The 19,800-nt window shown below is 57.0% G+C and overlaps 8 protein-coding genes across 8 annotated transcripts; 6 read left to right on the top strand and 2 right to left on the bottom strand.

The window, feature by feature from the left end:
- The first annotated feature begins 367 nt into the window (after nucleotides 1–367).
- N657DRAFT_642176 (uncharacterized protein) lies at nucleotides 368–3,796 on the top strand. Its single transcript, XM_062792296.1, has 4 exons — nucleotides 368–1,025; nucleotides 1,095–1,521; nucleotides 1,601–1,813; nucleotides 1,888–3,796. The coding sequence occupies exons 1-4, from the start codon at nucleotides 829–831 to the stop codon at nucleotides 3,478–3,480; spliced, it is 2,430 nt and encodes an 809-aa protein (XP_062649225.1). The 5' UTR covers nucleotides 368–828; the 3' UTR covers nucleotides 3,481–3,796.
- On the top strand, nucleotides 3,570–4,352 carry N657DRAFT_266106 (uncharacterized protein). The gene is made up of 3 exons (XM_062786519.1): nucleotides 3,570–4,046; nucleotides 4,124–4,230; nucleotides 4,289–4,352. Exons 1-2 carry the CDS (start codon nucleotides 3,658–3,660, stop codon nucleotides 4,170–4,172), a joined length of 438 nt encoding a protein of 145 aa, XP_062649224.1. The 5' UTR covers nucleotides 3,570–3,657; the 3' UTR covers nucleotides 4,173–4,230; nucleotides 4,289–4,352.
- On the top strand, nucleotides 4,189–5,653 carry N657DRAFT_642175 (uncharacterized protein; the record flags this gene model as incomplete). Its single annotated transcript, XM_062792295.1, has 1 exon — nucleotides 4,189–5,653. A coding segment is annotated over exon 1 (1,152 nt), but the record flags the coding sequence as incomplete, so codon positions are not given.
- Nucleotides 5,654–5,865: 212 nt separating this feature from the next.
- On the top strand, nucleotides 5,866–7,043 carry N657DRAFT_654123 (uncharacterized protein; the record flags this gene model as incomplete). Its single annotated transcript, XM_062794477.1, has 4 exons — nucleotides 5,866–5,920; nucleotides 5,990–6,108; nucleotides 6,198–6,780; nucleotides 6,862–7,043. The coding sequence occupies 4 exons, from the start codon at nucleotides 5,866–5,868 to the stop codon at nucleotides 7,041–7,043; spliced, it is 939 nt and encodes a 312-aa protein (XP_062649222.1).
- An 828-nt stretch (nucleotides 7,044–7,871) lies between these two features.
- Nucleotides 7,872–8,545, top strand: N657DRAFT_642173 (uncharacterized protein). Its single transcript, XM_062792294.1, has one exon. The coding sequence runs from the start codon at nucleotides 7,910–7,912 to the stop codon at nucleotides 8,174–8,176; it is 267 nt and encodes an 88-aa protein (XP_062649221.1). The 5' UTR covers nucleotides 7,872–7,909; the 3' UTR covers nucleotides 8,177–8,545.
- Nucleotides 8,546–9,375: 830 nt separating this feature from the next.
- N657DRAFT_567158 (trypsin-like serine protease) lies at nucleotides 9,376–12,573 on the bottom strand (the record flags this gene model as incomplete). The annotated part of the gene is made up of 3 exons (XM_062788485.1): nucleotides 9,376–9,605; nucleotides 9,671–12,171; nucleotides 12,233–12,573. The coding sequence occupies 3 exons, from the start codon at nucleotides 12,571–12,573 to the stop codon at nucleotides 9,376–9,378; spliced, it is 3,072 nt and encodes a 1,023-aa protein (XP_062649220.1).
- Nucleotides 12,574–13,856: 1,283 nt separating this feature from the next.
- N657DRAFT_265961 (uncharacterized protein) lies at nucleotides 13,857–14,616 on the top strand. The gene has a single exon (XM_062786518.1). It carries the CDS (start codon nucleotides 14,019–14,021, stop codon nucleotides 14,472–14,474), a length of 456 nt encoding a protein of 151 aa, XP_062649219.1. The 5' UTR covers nucleotides 13,857–14,018; the 3' UTR covers nucleotides 14,475–14,616.
- Nucleotides 14,617–16,768: 2,152 nt separating this feature from the next.
- On the bottom strand, nucleotides 16,769–19,600 carry N657DRAFT_568646 (uncharacterized protein; the record flags this gene model as incomplete). The annotated part of the gene is made up of 3 exons (XM_062788599.1): nucleotides 16,769–18,405; nucleotides 18,453–19,448; nucleotides 19,504–19,600. The coding sequence occupies 3 exons, from the start codon at nucleotides 19,598–19,600 to the stop codon at nucleotides 16,769–16,771; spliced, it is 2,730 nt and encodes a 909-aa protein (XP_062649218.1).
- Between the last annotated feature and the right edge of the window lie 200 nt (nucleotides 19,601–19,800).

Here is a 19,800-nt window from a genome sequence, read left to right as displayed (position 1 = left end):
AAGGCCAACCACCGGCCTTGGATCGTGTGCCATAGGAGCTGGCATTACCACCCGTAGCAGCGCGATTGCCTCTGAGGTCGTCGTCCAAGAAGTCCTCGACGTTGGGGTTTGATGTGCTGGTGTTGGCGGATCTGTTGCGTTGGCCCGTTCCCTTCTTAACAGTTGATCGTCAGACACCACAACCAGTGAAGTTCGTCGCCGCCAATTGAGGAACCACAAATTGCCAAGCAACCAGTCAAGGTTTTGCACGTCACCATGCACCCTGCTTTGGTCATTGGCGGCCTGTTTCGGCCTGGGCCAGCCGACCTTCGTTGAACAGCCTGTGCCAAGCATCCGAGCGCCTTGACGATTCTGAGGCCGACAGCTGACCCCGCGAGATTTACAGATTGACTTGACGATTTTGTCTGCAAACTCTTTGCCAATTACCTGTAGTTAGGTATCTCAATCCCACGGTTCTTTGTTCTTGATTGAAGCAGATGCCCTTCAGTTGATCGTTTTGGTGCCCCTCTCTAGGTGGGCCCCTGCTGTCCACGACCCCTGTCAAACGTTATTTTGGGACGTCGACTCGACACCCCGCCAAGGTTCCTGTTTCTCGAGGTCGAAGTTGACGTTGAAATCCGCTAGGACGAGCGCATCGGTTCTGAGAAGACAGGAACACCGCCAACTGCTCGCGACGCAAGCTTGATGACAACACTGTCATAGCAGCTTGACTCGGACCCGGACTCGGAACCGACAGGGAGATTGCACGGGGACTTGAGGGAGGAGGAAAGCAAGGCGACGGCAAGGGGAGAAAGAATAAAAGAGAAAATAGGAATATCTCACTCAGCCATGTCTGTTCCCCCGACGCCGACGGCGGAAATGGGCGCCGGGTTAGCTTTTATCCCGCTCGTCTGCGTCGTCGACTTCCACCATGCGCGCGGTCCCGAGGTAGAACGATGGTTTGGTGTCGACGAGGGCCGCGATCCGGCGGCCGAATACGACTGGACCCTGCTGCCCTTCATGGCCCTAAGCGACGGCGCACATGCGTATGTTCTTTTCTCCGGAACACCGAGTGTATAGCTCAAACCATTAACTAAACCAAAACCCCTGCCCAGGCTCACCGAAGACTTCTCCTACTTCACCCTCCTGCGCCCGGCGACCGACTCGGCGCGCGCGACATCCCTCTTCGGCATCTCGTGCACGCGGCAGATGGACGCCGCGCAGCTGCTCAACCGGCCCGCCGACGTGACGCGCTCGACCGTGCAGAAGGCCGTGGTGGTCATCGCCGATAGCCCACAGTACTTTGGCATGCTGCGCGAGCGCCTGAGCGTCGTGACCAAGGCCTGGTTCTCGCAGCGCGAGTTTTCCGATGTCGATATTCTCAGGCGCTTTCAGGAGAGCCTGGCCGACGAGAAGCGCAGGGGTCTGATGCACGAGGACCAGGACAGGGACCAGTACCTCGGCCTGAGCCTGCGCGAGCTGGTGCGCGAGTTCAGATGGCAGACGCTGTTACTGCTCAAGTGCTGTCTGCTGCAGCCGAAGGTGGGTAGCAACCTAGTCAAGCGGTGCCTCTCGATATGTGTATGTGTGGTTGCTGATTGTGTGTTTGGGTCGTCTGTAGATGCTCTTTTTTGGCACGCGCTGCGAGCGCCTGTGTCTGACCCAGTTCTCCCTAGTATCGTTAATACCCGGGCTCCTGCGCAACCTGCAGGACTCGGCCGGCCCGGAGTTGGATAGCTATGAGAAGAGCCTTACCATGCCAACGAGCTTGCGGACGAGTGACCGAAACTCACTGCTCTCCTACATGGGCTTGCCGTTGCAAATATTCGGCAAGGTATGCATGGCCTGGCCGCCTAACGCCACTTCTGCCCCCTGAAACGGATCGAGGCTCACATAACGCTGATGCAGGGAAGCTTGTTCGGGCCATACACCCCCTTGCAGCAACTCGACATCCTCGCCGACTTTGGCACCAAGTCGTACATCGTCGGCAGCACCAACTCGCTCCTCCTCCAGCAAAAAGATCGCTACAGCGACATCCTAATCAACCTCGACGAGGGCACCATTAACGTCACTTCACCCTCCCTCAAGGCCGCCCTGCAGCTCTCCACCCCCGACCGCCGCTGGATCGACTTCATCACCCAAAACGTCAACGACACGTGGGACGAGTCAAACCCCAGCCGGCCCAAGACCATGGGCTACGTTGGCAGCGAGGAGTTCATCCGCGTGCAGTTCGAGGAATACCTCCTCTCGCTCATCTCAGCCGTCAAGTACCGCGCCCACCTCGCCCGGCACGCCCAGAACCCGCGCATTATGCTGCTCCCCGAGGTTGACGGCGACCCGTCGCTCGACTTTGGCGCCGACTTCATCGAAGCCTGGTCGCGCACCGAGAACTACCGCATCTGGAACGCAAACACCGATTCGCACCTATTTGACATTGTCGAGCCGAAGCACCCGTGCGCGGGCGGGCTCACCATCGACGACATTCAGCGGCGCATCACACAGCAGGTGCAGGACCTGCACTGGGACGAGCGGTTTGCGCAGGGCAGGGAGGTGCTCGGGCGGAATCTGGCTGCTGGCCGCGAGAAGGCCAGTACCCTGTTTAATAAGCTGTATACCGATATGGAGGCGCTGAGGGAAGCGCAGAGGAAGAGGAACGAGGAGGCTAGGGCGCAGCAGCAACAGCAGCAGCAACAACCGTCAGGGAGCAGCGGTGGAGGGAGTGAGAAGAATGGCGGGACAGCAGTTGATCTCGCCAAGGCGCAGCAGACGATGCAAGCCGTGGGGAGCAAAGCCGGTGCGTTTGTCAACAGCTGGGCGGCCTGGGCCGGGGAGAAGCGGCGCGCGGCGTGGGGTGCCAAGTCTCCTACTGCTGGCAGCAATGATAGCAACCACAGCACCAGCAGCTCTCCCACTACCAGCACTGGCGGCGGCGCCGGCGGGGGGTGGGGTTCGGGTTGGGTCAAGATCAACAACAACAAGAACCGAGCTTCCCAACCGCCGACTTCCCAGACGCGGACCAGCGGATCGGACAACGGCAACCACCCGCCGAATACAGTACAGACGCCAACTTCGTCTGGGGGCGGCAGGAGGACGGAGAGTGCCGGCGGTGCGGACGAGCAGCAGCCGCTGAATAGGAGGGGGTCGGTGAGCGGCGAATCGATGCTCGATGGCGCCGAGTCGGACAGTGTGCTGTCATCGCCTGGGAAGGGGAGGACGCTGCCGGCGCCGGAGCCGGCGGCATCAGCAGCGAACGGGGAGTCGGGATCAGTACCTGTGCCGGGCGAGGAGACAAATAAAGATGGGAATGGGGTCGCGGATTCCCACCCAAGGCCAACTCCGGCCCCTCCGACGGGGTCAAGAAGGAAGAATGAAGGTGATTATGGTGATGGTGATCCAGAGACGCAGTCGGAGCCGTCACGGAAGTTGGCTGACCCGGCTAAGATGGCCCACTTGCAGGGGACTTGGAATAATAAGAGGACCGTGGGCCGAAGGGTGGATTGAGGATAGTTTTGCTTTAAGCTGGTGTGGCGGCGCATCCGTGACGGTTATGAGGTACCGGGATGGGGCCATGTACGAGAGGAAGATTGGCATCATGTTGGGCGAGGCAGGGCGAGGCGGGTTGCTGGATTGATTCATTGACTGTCTGGGCGAATTGGTTTTGGAGATACACACGAATGCATGGCGGCAGGGGAATGGGATCCATGTGCCTTTATCTCTATCTTCATTTTCCCATTCCCTCTATTTCACCTTCTTGAAACCAATTTTCTGTTTTCTATGTCCTGCTATGTGCCACGCTATGTAACAATCAAACCCGGGTTGGATTGTAGGTTTCCGTGGTCTCGACCGACACATCGCTGTTTCAGCAGCCAGTGCCACTCAGCAAGCGTGGCGCGTCTGCATTCTGAAAGAGGCATTGCTTGCCGGACGACGAAGGATGCGAAGCGAATGTTCCTTCGGACGGACTTCGTTGCCCACTTCGACCAGGCACTGGAGGCTGCAAACAAGAAAAAATGCGGGGTTGGACTTGGGAGCCTTCTCTTGGTCACGTCGGGGAACTTTGCGGCGAGGTGAGTATCGATTCCTAAATCGCTTATTGGACGGAATGTGGGCGGGATCAACGTTTGGGCTGATGTGAGATGACGAGTGATAAAGACAGGAAGGATCAGAACCCCGGCTCACCTCCTGGTTTGTGAGTACTATAGTAGCTCAGCCTGATCGCCGCCCGCTTCGTTTTCAAACAAGTACGGAGTAGTAAGCAAACCAATTCTAAACATCCATCATGTCACAATCACGCGCCGACACTCTCCAGGCCCATTTCAGCTCTGCCGATGGCGCCCCTCGCCCCATCCTCACATCGCTCAACGGCGACCACTCATGGCTGATATCATTTCCTCGCCCGGCGGCCGAACGGGCCCGCACTGGCAGCAAGGCCTACTTCCATGTCGTGTCCGAGCCCTGGTTGACCGGACGTGCAAGTGTCGGTAACCCCTGGATCATGGAGATACGCACCGAGACGCCAGCCGCCATCCCCTCTGGTACCGCCGTCGAAGCCGTCATAGGCGAGATCGAAAAGGCAGCCGCCTCGGCAAACCTCATCACCCCTAATACTGCTCCTACTCACGAGGCCGCCACCGACGAAGCGTCGTCGCCCATCGACGCAATCTTCCTCAACTTCCACTACCCAGACCACCTCGACGAGGCGACGCTGCGCACCTTTGACGGCGCAATTCCCGTTTTCGCCACGCCCGAGGCCGCTGCCATCGCCCGACGCTGGGGCCACTTCTCCCGCATCACCGAAACGCGCGACCTCGACTCGGCCGCCCCGACAGACAGCTGGCCGTCGCTCCATCCGGGCGGCAGTCTCCCCGAGTGGCTGAGCGTGTTCCGCGTGCCGGGCCACCGCGAACTCAACTTTGCCACGGCCGTCGTTTACTCCCACCAGGATAATGGGGACAAGACGAGAAATAAAATGCAGCACGAGTTGCTACTCTACTCGCCGCACGGCATCAAGGCGGACCAGCCGACACTGCGGGCGTTGCTGGCGAATGTAGTCACGGACTCTTCTTCCTCTCCAGACGACGACTCGGATGCAAGCATGATGAGCGTGCTGGCGATCTTGCACGGGCTCAAGGAGAGCTTCTCGTTTGGCCGCGCGACGGTGCTGGGCGTGGCCGGCGGGCTGGCGCTCGAGCGCGTGGCCGGGCCGCGGTACTGGGTCAAGTCGCATGATGCGCGGCTTGGGTACACGGGCGTGCTGCCGTTCCTGGCGCGGACCAACGATGTCAGAAGGACGATGCAGTCTGGGTTGGAAGAGGAGGAGGATAAACTAAAGCTTGAAGGGGAGGGGGATGTCAATGGTGGTGGTGGTGGTGGAGAGGGGAGGAGGGAGCCGAATTTTGTCGAGGTGGAGAACGGGTCGTGTTTTGTTTTACTGTAGAAGGAGGGTTGTTTAACAGCCTAGAGGTAAGTGATCTCGTGTTCGAGTTGCGTGGTATGTGAGCTCAAGACGCGCTGTGTTGATGAGATGATGCTTTCCTGTCAGTAAGTGGAAACCAGATAATTGCCTTGCCTTGTATAAGCTTTGGATACCTCTCAAGCACCAGATCGTAGCTGTGTAATGAGGGCGTTTGATACATCATAATAGGAGTCGGACTTGAAAAGCCCGAGAATCCGGTGACCGGTGCCAGAACACAGAATAAATGCGCCGCACGACTTGGGCCAACAACCCTCAGGCCGGTCTCATGATTCCGATATTGCTATTGCCCCGTTTTAAAACCATGCCATGCTTCATCTCTCCTGTCGGCAGTCAAGCTGCGGTCCAATCCAATTTTGTCGACTCTTAACTGGAAGGCAAGACACCAGACATAAAACCGCTTGCTGCGAACAATGGCCCAACCTGCCCATGGCCTCAACGGCAACCTGGACGACGCCCTTCTTTCGCGTACGTTCTTTTTCAGCCAACCCACGTAGCATCAAGGCAGAGAATTAACATCAAATATCCAAGTCCAAGATCTCTCCAAAGGCGGAAAAGTGGTCAGGGTCCACCAGCTTCGTTTGAGCGATTGGTGCGACACTACGAGATACAACGTCGAACTGCCAGATGGCACTCTTGAGAGCTTCTTCGAAAAGGTGGGAATTGGCCGCGTTCTGCACTGTGTATTTCCGGACTGCAAAGAGAGTGTGTGACTGTATGGCTGACTTGGGTGCGCGCACCGCAGAGGGCCTTTGGAGAAGATGGCGCCGACTTAATTCAGGCCCACTGGCACTCCGAGAGCAGCATCTTCAAGTTCATCCCCGAGTTCGTCCCTAGGCCCATTGCCTCTGGCACCTACCGGTCCAACCCCGACGCCCACTATATTCTCATGGAGTTTGAGGACATGGACAACGACACCGTCCCGGGACCGGAGGAGTACATGGCCGCATCGGCTGCCCTGCAACTCAGAAGTCTGGGCCAGTCCCCAACAGGAAAGTTTGGCTTTCCCGTCGCCACTCTCTTCGGCCATCTGAAGCACCCGAACGGTTGGCAGTCGTCGTGGCAGGTGTGGTGGACGAACCATATGAGGTTCATTTTGGAGCGCGAGGAAGAGATCCGGGAACAACACACGGAACAGAACGCCAGGTTGGTCGACGACTGCATGTCCAAAGTCCTCCCCCGTTACTTGGGTCCGTGGGAGAGCGGGGGGCGCTCTATTCAACCGGCCTTGTGTCACACAGTTCTGTGGCCAGGGAACGTCAAGTTCAAAACCGTCGGCGGTTCTGTCATCGTTTTTGACGCCAATTCCTTGTGGGCTCACGGTGAGGGTACCTAAAAATAGCTCTTGCCTTGGATATGAAGTCCCTGCTAACGTTAATGAAACTTCTAGTTAACGCTTGACAGTGGAGCTAGGAATCATTCGAAACCCGACATCTCGGTTGGGAGACGCTTCGTGAACGCCTACCTGAGAAGAATGCCCATATCGGAGCCCAGAGAGGACTTCGACAGCCGCGTCATCATGTACATGATCAGGCACGAAGTGTGTCGAGCGAGCATATACCCAGACGACCCTCTGCTCCGTGATGTGTAAGTCGCAGTCGCAAGTTCGGTCTTCTCTCTAGGCCACTCCAGAGCTTGCAATTCAGCAGCTGATGTCTCGCTCTCGCACAGTTTCCTGAACAGCATGAAGGTCCTCGTCGACAGGGTAAGCGCAGAGGAGAGCCAGAGACACGCCGAAGATGATGTGAAGAAAGCTGCGTCCACCACTCACGTTCGTTTGGTTGAGAATCTTAGCTGGACCGATCGAGGTCAGCCCAGCACTATGGCCCATTTGTAGCCGTGCTGGGGCCCGGTGTCAGGGGCGGGAATAGAGCGGACGGACAGGACAAGTTGGCGGAGGACAAGAGTATATTTCGGCCTATACTGGAGAGAAAGGGTGCGGAGGAGGGAAGTTAGACCGTGGTTGGGATCGAGGGGGTCGACCAGATCCAGATGTGGGGGGAATGACCATGGGGTATCTGCCTATCTATCTGTCTAGAGTTCGAGATACTGTCCAGAACTGCAAATTCAGATGAAGACGGGGGTTGCACTTCACCCAGCACTCCAACCCGCTGCAACGCACGATAATTCTGACGGAGGGAGTGACAGAATACTTAAGATTCGTATGCTCACGAGATCGTGAATCTCATGGTACCTATACCCATGACCGCATCGGTCGCTCTTTTGATCGTTTGTACGTCTTTAGCCTACTACGGATCTCGCTATCGTGACCCAGGTGACTGAACTCTCATAACAAGAGTCGGACTGCTATGTAGAACCGGTGACCTGGGGCGAAATTGCGTTCATTCCACTGCAGTGATCCGTATTTAAACGAACCTCTGCCCTGCAGCCTCATTTCCAGCTCCTTTTCCAGTGCGACACACTAGGCCTCCTTTGCAGGCTGGCTCTGTTTCCGTCATGTCCGCGCCACAACCTCCACCTAATAGGTGGCAAACTTGCATCACCCACGGCCACGCTGGCTCGGTCAACCCTAGTGCTGCTATAGACGTTCATGTTTCCTCATCCGGAATACACATCCGGCCCTTCCCAGCAACACCGCCGACGTCCGCCTCTCGGTGTATTATGCGCTACCAACAATCATCCCTTTGCACGATGACTACGGCGTCACCAAAGTTATCGGCCCCATCCAGGTCCGCTTTGAGACGGGGCGGAAGTCGAAAATAGCAAGGTTGACCTTTTGGGATGGCCAGTTCAAAATTGTTGACAAACCGAACCTCGACTGGAGCGGGTCCGGATCGCCGACCGCTGAAAGGGTGGAATGGATTCATGATCTCGGCTCGGCGAACCTAGTGTTCGAGTGTGGACTCGGAATGTCCTTTTCATTCAATATAGAAGGCTCGAGTGACCTGAATAATCTTTATGAGCGCTACGTGGCGATCCATTCGGCGGGAGTCACGCTCATGCATTAGGGCATTGCCCGAGGCAAGCAGCACAGGGTCAAGATGTTTGGCGGGGTCGGCATTGGTGCTTCTGTTTGATGATTGATATCATAGGTTCTTCTATGTTAATTAGTTGAGGTATTCAAGGCCCTTAGTGTTGGTTTTTTTCCCTTTGGGTTTTCCCAACACCTTCTCATGAATGTGGTGGGAGACACAATTCTGCATCTAGTTGAATCATCGTCACATCAGGTCCATCCATTGATCTATCCCTGGCATAGTCTAGATAGTTCGATTGTTTTGAAAACAGACAATGGATTTTCTTTTGGTTCTTGAGACACGAAATCTGCTGGGCACTACAATCGTGGTTGGCTAGGTCTTGCACAGGGTGGTGTTCCCCCTTAATCTGGCAATAATTGTCTCTTACGTACGGGCGTTTGGGGCTTGCCGTGTGAAGTCCGATGTCTCTCCTTATTAAAAGATACCGCGATGAAGACAAAGACACTACCTAGTAATGTCTTCTGAGTCCTGAGTCCACCGAGGAGGATCATGATGATGATCTCAACTACCATATCACGTCACGTTGTCGACTCTCGGTTGATGGCCAGGGCAGTCTTCTGTGGGTTTGGTTTTATCTGCCTGGCAGATTGAAGCTCACAGGACGAATAAAGAAGACCATGGCTGAAACTTGCTGCGACTACTATCGGTGGTCTAGTTGGGTTGCGAGAGTTCTGGCTCTAGGGAGGGCGGGATGCTACCTGGGTTTTGGGCCACTATTGCCGAAAGGTCAACACTCTGCCATGCTCTGATATGTACACACACACTCAATGTGTCTAAAGCAAGACATCACTGCCAAGAAATGAGTTGCCCCCTCAGGGGCCATTCCCCTTCTACCCGGCCCCTGCCATAATGTGAATCCAACCCCGGGACTCAGCAGCAGCAGCCACTGCTACTGTGCACCTACTACTCGTACATCTACACAACTAATCAACAGACGCCGGCATCAACATCCATATCCGTGCTCTCCCCAGCGGGAGCCACCACGCCATCGGGCCCCTCGCCCTGAATCACCTTGCCACCCTCATACGTAACCCTCCGCCAGCCACACTCCTCGCTGGGGTCCTTGATGAGCTCCATGGTGGGGAAGTAGTGCTCGTTCTTCTTCATGGTCACCACCCACGGCACGTTGTCAAACGTCACGGCGCGGAGACGGAAGTCTGTTGTGTCACACCGTCAGTATTCTGCACAGATAATGTAAATATGACCGGGGGGAGAAACTCACAAGTATTATCCGGAATTTTCACCACCTCTCTCAGAAAAGCCTCCAAATCCGGCGTCGGCTTGCCGTTCACATGAGTAATAAAATTCGTCGGCGCCAGCCCGTACTGGTACGCGGGCGAACCCCTAGTCCGCGCCGAGACGTACACTTCGCTGAACAGCTTACTAATTTGCTGGCGGACGGCATGGTGCGGAGCATGGAAGATAGCTCCGCAGAAAGACACGGCGCGCGTTGTCTCGACGTCGTGCGCTGCCACGGTGGGCAGCTTCAAGCTCAGCTCCTTGCAATCCCGCACCACAACAGCGTCGAGCTCCTCGTTTGAGTACATGACGTCGAGGTCTGAGATCTTGGTGACGATCTTACCGTTAAGGCTCAGCAACACGTCGCCCTCGAGGAGCGCGGGCCCATCTTGGGTCTCGTTGCGCTCAAACGTGCGCTTGGTCACCATGAAGAGCTGGTGGTGCGACGTGTTGGCCAGCGAGACCTGGTGGATCCAGTCATCCGACACGCCCATCAGCCGCGCCTGCGACATCTGGATGGCGCGGAACTCGACCGAAAGCATGCGCAATTTCGGGTCGATTCCCTGCTGGATCTGCTTGACCACGGGAAGCAGCGTCGGCGTGGCGAGACCCAGGTGATACTCTTCGTCCCTGTGGGTTGACGGGTTGCGCTCGCCAAGGTATGTGAGCCAGAGGGCTTGGACTGTACCGTCCTGCGCGACAAGCACACCGCTGCCGCACTGCCCGCTGAGGCTCGTGTCGACCGTGATGGCGTCCACGTTGACGGCGCGGTACCGGGGCGCCCCCGAGTTGGCAGGTATTGTGACGGCAAAGATCTCGGTCACGGTCGTCGCAGCGTGGACAATGCGCCCGATCCGGTTGTAGCCGATAAAGTACGTCGAAGCACCCTGCGTGATTTCCTCGGAGCTCAGCTTGGCACTGAGGACGGGTGCGTCAACGAGCTTCGGATCGTACTGAATGATGGCGTAGTTTTGAAGCGGGTGGAGGAACACGACTTTGCCCTCGACCACGATGGAATCGGCAATCGTGATGCTAATGTCGCAGAGATCGTACGGGACGATTGCTCTTGATATTACCACAAGACCTTTGTCCGCGTCAATCACGAGTCCCATGCCCCACTTCCTGTTCTTCGGGAAGCCATCGAGCTTAACCGGCATCGTGCAGCTGACGTGGACAAAGCTGCGGACCAGATCGGCAACGGCCGGGTGGGATGTGTGCTCGAGCTGGATAAAGGCAGCCTTCCGCGGGACGGGCGGGACGGGTGGGAGGGGGTCGGCAAGGTTTGAGAAGTCCCACAGCCCGGTCTCGTCGTTCCGGACGGCCAGTTTCATCTTCTTGGACCAGTGTCTGTCCATGTAGATGATGGTCGTGTTGAGGGTATGCAAGTCGCGCAGGTGCTTGTAGGTCACCACGACGCGGGCCTTATCTGGGATGTTCTTGACAACCTCGATGAACGTCTCGAGATCGGGCGTCTTCTTGTGGTCGACAGTCTGAATCAGCCAGCCGTTTTCGGAGTTATCGAAACGCCAGGAGCCGCCAGCCTCGCACACATAGACGCCCTTGCAGGCCACGCCGTACAGCCGCGCTTGCTGGTAGGAAAGGCTATGGAAGCTACCGCCGGCGACGGAGACGAAGCGGTCGGGAGTGATCTTGTGCAGGTCGCCAACCTCGATCTCCACCTCGACGTCCTCTCCGCCGCGTTGCAGCAGGAGTCTGACGGTCTGGCCGACGCTCGAGTCCAGGACATCGTCCAGGCGGATGAACTGGGTCAGCAGCTCGCCATTCACCTTGATCAAGACGTCGCCCTCCTCGATCTTGTGATGCGAGGGGCCTTCTGGCAAGACGATCTCCGCAACCAGCATGTTGGTCTCTTTTGGGAAAGCCTTCCGGACCTGAGCCTCCCACTCGGGATTCAGGCCGAGTCTGCGGCACTCGTCGAAGGGCTTGAGCAGGAATTGGCACTGGATGTCACCCCGGGTAATCGGCTTGCCCTCCTGCAAGCACTTCAGCGCTCGGAGCGGTCGATCCAGCGGCAGGAAGTAATCGGTGGCAGCGCCGTCTGCCCTACCACCAGCTTGCAGCGCGACCGCGTAGCCGTCGATGTTGACGACCGGAGAACCGGAACTGCCCCCGCTGGCAGCCGCGCTAGCCTGGTAGTAGCACGTGTTGAAGTCGCTGTACCCCTCGCCATATTCGGGCGCGTTGCGGTCCAGCCTGCTGATGACGCCTGATAAAATGCTGAGCTTCTCGCCTGCGTCGTTGCCAACCACCCTAATCTCGACGCCGACCTTGGCCAGGTCCGGCCGCAGGGGTAGAGCGGCCACGGGCATGTACCTGATGGCCTTGGGGTCGAACTTGAGGATGCCGAAATCGTGGACGGGATCTCGGTAGACCGGGTAGGCGTCGACCTCCTCGTGGTTGTCAAAGATGCAGTAGCCCCAGAAAGGGCCCGAGCCAACGACGTGGCGGTTTGTTAGAATGTATCTAAACAGATCCAAATCAGTTACACGTCAAATCAATTCATTGCAGCACAGAACAGCCCTACCCCCTCTCGGCATCGACAACGAACCCCGTTGCCTCGCTTGTTAAAGCCGGGTCGGTATCAAACGAGCACGTCTGGCAGAAGCGGATCGACACCACGTTCCGAACCACGTTCTGGATGGTGGCCTGCCACTCGGCCGTGTCCGGGCCGGTCGGCAGGAGGGCGGTCAGTCTGGGGTCCTCGTATTCCTCATAGTCGCCCTCGAAGTCGTCGTGCCGATCGGGGGTATGGTCACCGGCAGAGGACAGGTCGCCGTTGGGACGGTGGTGTTTTGGATGGCGGCCACCGACAGAAAGAGGCGGCTCCTTGCGCTTGGAGCGGGACGCCGAGCTCGTGCCGTTCATGCTGTCTGATGAGCTTGATAGGCAGTGGCTGTGGGAGTTGTCCGCAGGCGCAGATGTTGAGGCCGTCGGGGAGGAAGTGGGAGAGGCGGAGCGGGCTGAGGCGGCAGAGTGTAATTGGGCTGCGAGCGAAGGTAGTTTGAAGAAGTGTACGAGGGCGTGGTTGCGCAGCGACAGCGAAGGGTGTTGTGATGCGAAATTCAGGGTCCTGTTGGTGGTCGTCGTCTTCAACTTTGCGGCAAGGGAGGAGCTGCTGATTGGACTGGTGCGCAATCTCCTGCAGAGCAAAACCGCTAGCCGCATTCACGATGCAGGTCGCAGACTGGGCCGCTGTACTGCTTTATGGGCTCGAATGCGAAAGGCAAGGGATGGGAGGCTTCCGTCCCAAGTTATCCGGGGCCAAAGAAACTCGACGAATTCGTGCTGTCTTGCAACTCTCGTTTCGCTTCAAAGTCAGCGAACCGGGTCGCTGACCCGATTGGTGGGGACAGACAGGGGAAATTCATTTAACAAGGCTAGATATGCATATAGCGGTACTGGGTCCACCACTTTAATTTTCTCGGTTCTGTGGCATATCACGTTTCAACATCCACAGCTCACATCAGTCAGGCATAACAACACCACCACAGCAATGATGAAAGAAGCCTTTCGGAGGTATTTGACCAGTTTCTTCTATTCGCATGTAATCGGGCACGATGAGGGTCAGACCGTACCAGCTGTCATGGCTCAGCATCAAATGGTCGATCGAGAGAAGCGTGTGAACAAAGAACCAATCCAACCCGCCGAGCCTACACTTCAGCTGCTGCACTTAGCGGGACTCCTGCAAGTATTCACGTGGCGTAAGTCAACGGAGGTCAGTGATGTTGCTACCCAATGTCGCTCAAATGCCCGAAGCTACTCATGTACGGATTGATATATGGAGACAGCACGCACCGCCGAAGAACTCGTGGAAGGTGTTGAGCATCCCCATTTTCCGGCCGCTATGTATCTCTTTGAGACTGAGATTTTCGGAGAGCCGTGTGTATGGTTCGACGATGGCCATCCGTCCTCATGGCGACGATGTTTCTCGTTGGATTCGCCACTCGACTTCAAGGCGCTTGTCTGTCAGTCATGCTCCGTGGTAATCATGGCAATCATCAGTGCCCTGCAAAACGAAGAGTCTGAGCATAACCTGAAGCTTGAGGAGTCAAGCATCTTGACGGGGAGGTGACGTCGCTGCTTCAGTCGGCCACCATTTGCCGTGCGTGCCCGTGCTTCGTGGCGAAAGTCCTTCCTAGCCCGGGGGAGCCGGACCCCGAAGACCACCGCTACGCCATTTATGTTTTACAACATAGGTCGCAAAGCGTTCAGGCTGGTCCTAAACCACAAGCGCTTGCGTAATTGGTTCATCTCTCTCGATCTCGATCTATGCCAACGGTCCGGACTCCCTCTCCCGGGCGAGGCGGAAAATGCCATATACGGGCAATAGTCTCAGGGGGAAGTTGCTTTCAAGGCCTGCTTCGGAAGACTATCCTGCATCCCCCAAGCATATTGGATTGGCGAACATATGGATGGACAGACGCCGGAAGCATAGTCGCTGCAACGACGCACGGGCATCTGTAGCGCTGCCGCTCCCCAAGCGAGTTCTCGACATCCAAACCACCCATCGTTTATCTGTACGAGCCGCAGCCGGGCGAGTTCGCTCCGCACGCAACTCAGCTATTGCTGGGAGAGGGCGTGCCCATCGGACGACGACGGAAATCCTGGCGCACCACCACGCAGGCATCCCTCTGTCCACATTCCCCTTGACCTCTGGGAGTCCGTCACGCTGGCAAGCTGCTCGGGAGTCCGCTACCTCTGTATTGACGCACTCTGTATCATCCAGGATGATCACGTGGACTGGACCGACCAGGCGGCTAAGATGATGTCGATATATTGGGGTTGCTCTTTAAATATTTGCCATCGCTGACGCTGAGAGCTGCGAGCGGAAGTCGCTCCCATCATCGACGACATCTCTGTTCTCGTTGCCTCTTGCGGGCCTCTGGACAAGTGCAGGGACATCCGCTTGACTGCTACCTTCCACAGTCACACCCCGCGCCGGTTGAGGCACTCGCTGTTGTCGCGCGGGTGGACCTTCCAGGAGACTTTGATTTCGATCGCGACATTGTTCGTCGGGTGGGATGGACTGTCCTGGCAATGCTGCTCGGCAATGCATCCCCATACCTCGGATGACGATTACATGCCGCCTAGGAGCCGGGCGGGGGGGGGGGCGCCCTTCCTTTACTCAACAAAGTCGGAACTGGCATCCTGCCGCCTGAAGAACTGGTACGACTGGGTGGCGGACTATTCAAGGAGAGCGCTCCCCAAGGGCGAGTGATAAGCTGCCGGCTGTGGCCGGTATCGCGGCATACTTCGGTGATGCCTTGGGCTTGACCTACGCGGCGTGCATCTGGCGAGAGGACCTTCATTTGGGTCTCATATGGTCTGCAGTTGAACCGGAGAACTCTGGTTCGGCATAAAGGCCGGGCCCCTGTTGGAACTGGGCTTCTGTCGACGGTGCCGTCGAGTATCCCGATTGGTTAAGCGTCACCAGATACGAAGTCAGAATGAGAACGACTGGTTGTCAAGACCTGACAGTCCTCAGCGTATCCATCAGCGAAGACTATTTGGGCAGCTTCAACCTGCGGTCCTCAAAGCCCTCCAACAATTCCGTCAACATGACAGCCGCACTCGACGTCGAGAAAGCCAACCGCAATAAGCAAAGGAACGGCGACTTCTGGCAAGGGTATCGAAGCAATCGCCACGCTCTATCAAGTGACGATGTACCGGGACCCTGAGGTCGAACGCCCCGGGCCGCGTTTTCTTCTGTGTGATCTGGGCGGGCGGACCGAGCTGTCTCTAGACTGCATTCACGAAGAGGCCCAGAAGGTCAAAGAAACGCTGGCACAACACGCGCTGGCTAGCTCGAGTGTGTGCTATTACGTTGGTTGGGTCTCGCCACGCTGATTACAACTTCTAATCTTATTCTGGAGGATATTGATGATGGCATGTCCAGCTTTCGTCGAATTGGGCTTGCTCGGGGATGCGTCGACTCGTTTGGAACAAAGCTAGTACCTGGCAATCGGAGGGAGATAACCATTCTTTAGCAGAGACTGAAGCGTTCACTGTCTGGGGCATAACTGCAGCTCACAACACGCGCGGCGTGCGACACCACAATGACTGCAGTCATGGTGGATAACTACCTTACCTAGGGAACCAGTTGGTCAACATGATTTAGTTAATATCGCTGCGGCTATAGTAAACTTGAGGATTGTTGTCAACCCCAACAAGGGAAGCGTCACGGGGTCAGGGTCAACACCTCGGCCTTGACAACCCGCAGAAAGCGAACAATCCCCAGTGCCCCAGCTCCAGAGGCAAAACACCAACCCAAGGCTAAAGTGCTGCAGAAGTCCGCGCATATTCTCCCACCTGCAATCTTCGGTGGGGTCCGCTTGGGAAGAGGTGTCACATTTTAGTCGAGGCCGCCTTCGATGGGGATAACAACGCAGCCGCATAGTAACTAAAGGGAGGAGGGAGGATCCGGTGTGGCAGGTGGGTGTCAAACTAAGGTTCAGTGGCCTGTTTCTGTGATATGACGACGGAAGAGAAGAGACACGAGGCGCGGCCATGTGTATTGTGATCAAGATATGTCCAGGTCTATGATTCACAGAGACAACAACTCCCTGCGATCACCATCGCTCTCCATACCGTAAAATAATTTATCTATATACCAATGAATACCTCTCCCCGCAGATATGAAACCGCAAAACGCCATCTCACATGCCATCCTCCCTCTAATTCCCTTTATCTCTGGGTATCAGATACACAAACCTAACCCCAACCCACCAAGCCTAACTTCCGTAACAAAAAGCGGAGAGAGAGAGATTGTCAGTGCCCATGCCCAAGCCAAATACCAAGCCGGAGAACCAAGCTGGGAAGGACGCAAAGAAGGAAACGAACAACACGACAACCATACAAACACATCCCCCATCTGCGTTCCCGGCCACTTTCTCCTCCCTACCCTGTAACAGTCGAGCTCCCTTCCGAGACCAAACACTTCCTGTTCAGGTGATTGGGCTGAAAAAAACCAACCTGGAAACACGATGGACTCCCACACCCATGGTCATTCCCAGCGTCACCCCTCTAATCCCAACCCTCACGCCCGATCCCATACTCTTCACTAACGCCCCAAAACCTTCTCCCTAACCCCCATAAACTCCCTAAAATGCAACTCATGCGCATCACAAGCCGCCATCCACCTTTGCCTGACAATCCGATCCTCCTCCAGCGCTCGTAGATACTCCTGCACCCCACCATCCCCCGCGGCATTCAACCACACCCCAATCTCACTCTTCTCATTCAACTTTTGCCTCGCGGCAAAGTGGTCCGTCACCTTGCGATTAAATTCGAGCCACGCACGCAGATAAGCCTCGAACTCGCGCACATACCCCACCCACGCCTGCGAGGACGCCGCTTTGGGACCCGGTATGCACAGGCTCGCCGGAGCGCGGGGCGCCGTCGGCGGGGTCGGGATGTTGAGCTGCTTGGGTGCAATCTCGTGCTCCATTGAGAGGGGAATCTTGACCGACGGACGGCTCGGGAAGGGCAGGTTGGTGCTGAGGTCGGCAAACGAATTTAGGCCTGAGGCCCTTTGGGCGAATGGCTCGACGTTGTGGAATTCAGGGAAGATGGGACGTATGAAGTCTTCTGTGTCTTCGGAGCCCGCTGCGTTGGGGTTGAGGGTGGGAATCTTCAAGCCGGCGCCTAGCTTAGGTTCGACGTTGTTGCCGTTGGTATCGGCATTGCCAGCGCGCCACTCGGGGTTGGTGGGCTCGACGGGGATGTTGCGGACCCCGTTGGCTTGCCCGGCCCCAGCGGCGGGCTCAGGCGGCGGAGTATCGATGTCCATGGCGTTCGGGCTCCTAGAACCGTGGATGCCGCTCGCTGGCGTCCTCAGTTTGGCTTTGTCCTCTCCGCTGGTCTCATCATCGTCCACCATACCTGCTGTCCCTGCAGTGATCCGGACCGGCCGCGGCTTCTTAATCGGTCGGATGGGCCGTGTGGGTGAAGTTGATGGTTTGCCCGGCTGTGGTGGCTCGAAAATGTGCGGCCCAAAGGCCTCCTTCCACTCTTCGGCGACGAAATCTCCCTGTTTCTTGCCGGCTTCGGCCTGTTGAGTACCGTTGACCGGCTCGGCCGACGCGATAAACTCGTTCCTAAGGGGCGATGCGTGTCCGCGCGCGCGCTGCTTCGCCCTGAGAAAGTCATCGTCTGCCGAGCCTGCTGGCCCCGCACTGAACTGGAAGTTAGCACCGCCCCTCTCCTCCGCGACGAACCGAGTGTTGATATTATCGGCACTGTTTCGGGTGAAGCGGGCATGATGAGCCGGCAAGTTCGCCTCGTCGTCGGGGACCGAGAAGCTGTTAGTGTAAGGGTTGTTAGTGTATTTGCTGGTCCAGCTTCCTGTCTTTCTCGGCGGCAGATTGTTGCTGGAGGGCGACGGCACAGACCGCTCGTAGGTCTGCGCTCGTGCTCCGCCCAAGAGGTGCTGCAACTGCGCTTGCAATTTTGTCTCGAAAGAATTGGCGCCAGGACTTGGTCTGCCTCCACTGGGAGCCGGACTGGCGTTCTCTTGAGAGTTGTAGGCGGGGAAGGCGAACTTCCTTGTATGAGTCGAGCCCACACCGGCACGACCACTCGTGTGCGGTGTGTGGCTATAACAGCAACTATGATAAGGATTGGGAAACGGAGACTCGTACACTTTGGCGCCGTTCGTTCCTTGTTCCGCAGCATCTCTGTTCACCGTTGCTGTTGTGTCTCATCAGCAAAGCGATTCGCCAGGAACCAAAGGCCAGGAAGCCTACCATTCGCACTGCTATTCATCGTTGAGGCCGAACTCTGGCCGGGGAAGGTCGCTGTGGGTGGTGCTGAGCTTGTGTCAGGTCCGCGAGGGCTGTACCGTGCGCTTGCCCGTGATTGAAAGTTTGGCTTCGTGCTGGAATTGTTGAACACTGGGTTTTCGTTCGTCGACTTCTTGAGGTTCTCGGAGCCGGTACTAGCGCTCCGTTGACGAGACGGCGGGGTGGGCGCGTCTCCAGTGCCATCCTGAAACCTCTTGGCGCCGTCTCGCGTGCTCTTAGACCGGTTGACATTGAGCGGTTCAAACGGGTTCGTCTTTTCGCCGACATTAGCGGCATAGGGCGTCCGCTGACGGGGGTCCAGGAAAGTCTCGCTGAACTGTTCGCTCAATGGGTCGACGAAAGCAGAGGCCGGCGTGGGCTTACTCGGTTCTGTGGTGTGAGCAGTCGTATTGTAGTGTTGGTTCCTCACTGGCGGCTCATCACCCATGGGCGACGCCGGGGCATACCCGGCCTTCTTGGTCCCGAACGCTGCTTCCTGTCGCCGGGCCTGCGATGCAGTCCGCGGGGTTGGTGGCTCCCTGTGCTTAGAAGGACTCGCACCGGGCCCATAAGCCGCACCGCTCGGCTGAGACGGCTTGGGTTGCGGCCGTGCTCGATCCCATGCGTCCATATTCGCCTTTGTATTTCCCGTCTTCGCTTTCTCTTTTGCCCAGCCCCAATGTGCCGTTGAAGCAGCTGTCGGCGCAGGCGGGCGGGTTGGCATCTGGGGCCGTCTCGGGGGAGCGCCGAACTTCTGGTTCACCTCATATGCCGTGTATTGCCAAGGGTTACCCTTGACACCAGAAGCTCCTGGGTACCTCGACGTTCGCTGGCGGTAGGCATCGAGCTTGGATTTGGTGACTGGATCCGTCAGGATCTCGTGGGCGGCTTGGATAACCAGGAATTTCTCCTTGGCTTCATCTTCCTTGCCCGGATTGCGGTCGGGGTGCCATTTGAGCGCTGGAGCTGTGGTCAGTAATAAGACAGGGCCTCAGCAACTGAGAACTACACTTACCTAGTTTCTTGAACTGTTTTTTGACTTCAGCTGCATCTGCCGTGGGTGGCAGTTCGAGATCTGCATAGTAGTCTCGGTCGTAGTCTAGCTTCACCATCTTGACTCGGTTGCGAGATCAACGGGTGGAGAAGCAAGAAAGAACGTGGCAGCGACAGCAGGGCGAATTATCTCATCAGCCGCTGGTTTTGTGAAGTCTACTCTCTGAAGATTCGACGTCGAGAGAAAGAGTGGACAGAAAATTGGAAGCCTTATGTCCAGTCCGCCTTGTTGCGGGGCGCCGGCCGAGGATGCTGGCGG

This window comes from Parathielavia appendiculata, assembly GCF_033297405.1.
Source record: "Parathielavia appendiculata strain CBS 731.68 unplaced genomic scaffold N657scaffold_3, whole genome shotgun sequence".
Lineage (NCBI taxonomy): Eukaryota > Fungi > Ascomycota > Sordariomycetes > Sordariales > Chaetomiaceae > Parathielavia > Parathielavia appendiculata.
Note: the sequence above shows the minus strand (reverse complement) of the source record. Positions and strands in the feature narration are given on the sequence as shown.

Bases quoted from the DNA above. Each gene is read 5' to 3' on its own strand.
- N657DRAFT_642176 (XM_062792296.1), top strand. From the start codon at position 829: ATGTCTGTTCCCCCGACGCCGACGGCGGAAATGGGCGCCGGGTTAGCT. The intron at 1,026-1,094 runs GTATGTTCTTTT...ACCCCTGCCCAG, and splicing joins CTAAGCGACGGCGCACATGC to GCTCACCGAAGACTTCTCCT. The intron at 1,814-1,887 runs GTATGCATGGCC...ACGCTGATGCAG, and splicing joins CGTTGCAAATATTCGGCAAG to GGAAGCTTGTTCGGGCCATA.
- N657DRAFT_266106 (XM_062786519.1), top strand. From the start codon at position 3,658: ATGGCGGCAGGGGAATGGGATCCATGTGCCTTTATCTCTATCTTCATT. The intron at 4,047-4,123 runs GTGAGTATCGAT...TGAGATGACGAG, and splicing joins TCGGGGAACTTTGCGGCGAG to TGATAAAGACAGGAAGGATC.
- N657DRAFT_642173 (XM_062792294.1), top strand. From the start codon at position 7,910: ATGTCCGCGCCACAACCTCCACCTAATAGGTGGCAAACTTGCATCACC.
- N657DRAFT_265961 (XM_062786518.1), top strand. From the start codon at position 14,019: ATGCCATATACGGGCAATAGTCTCAGGGGGAAGTTGCTTTCAAGGCCT.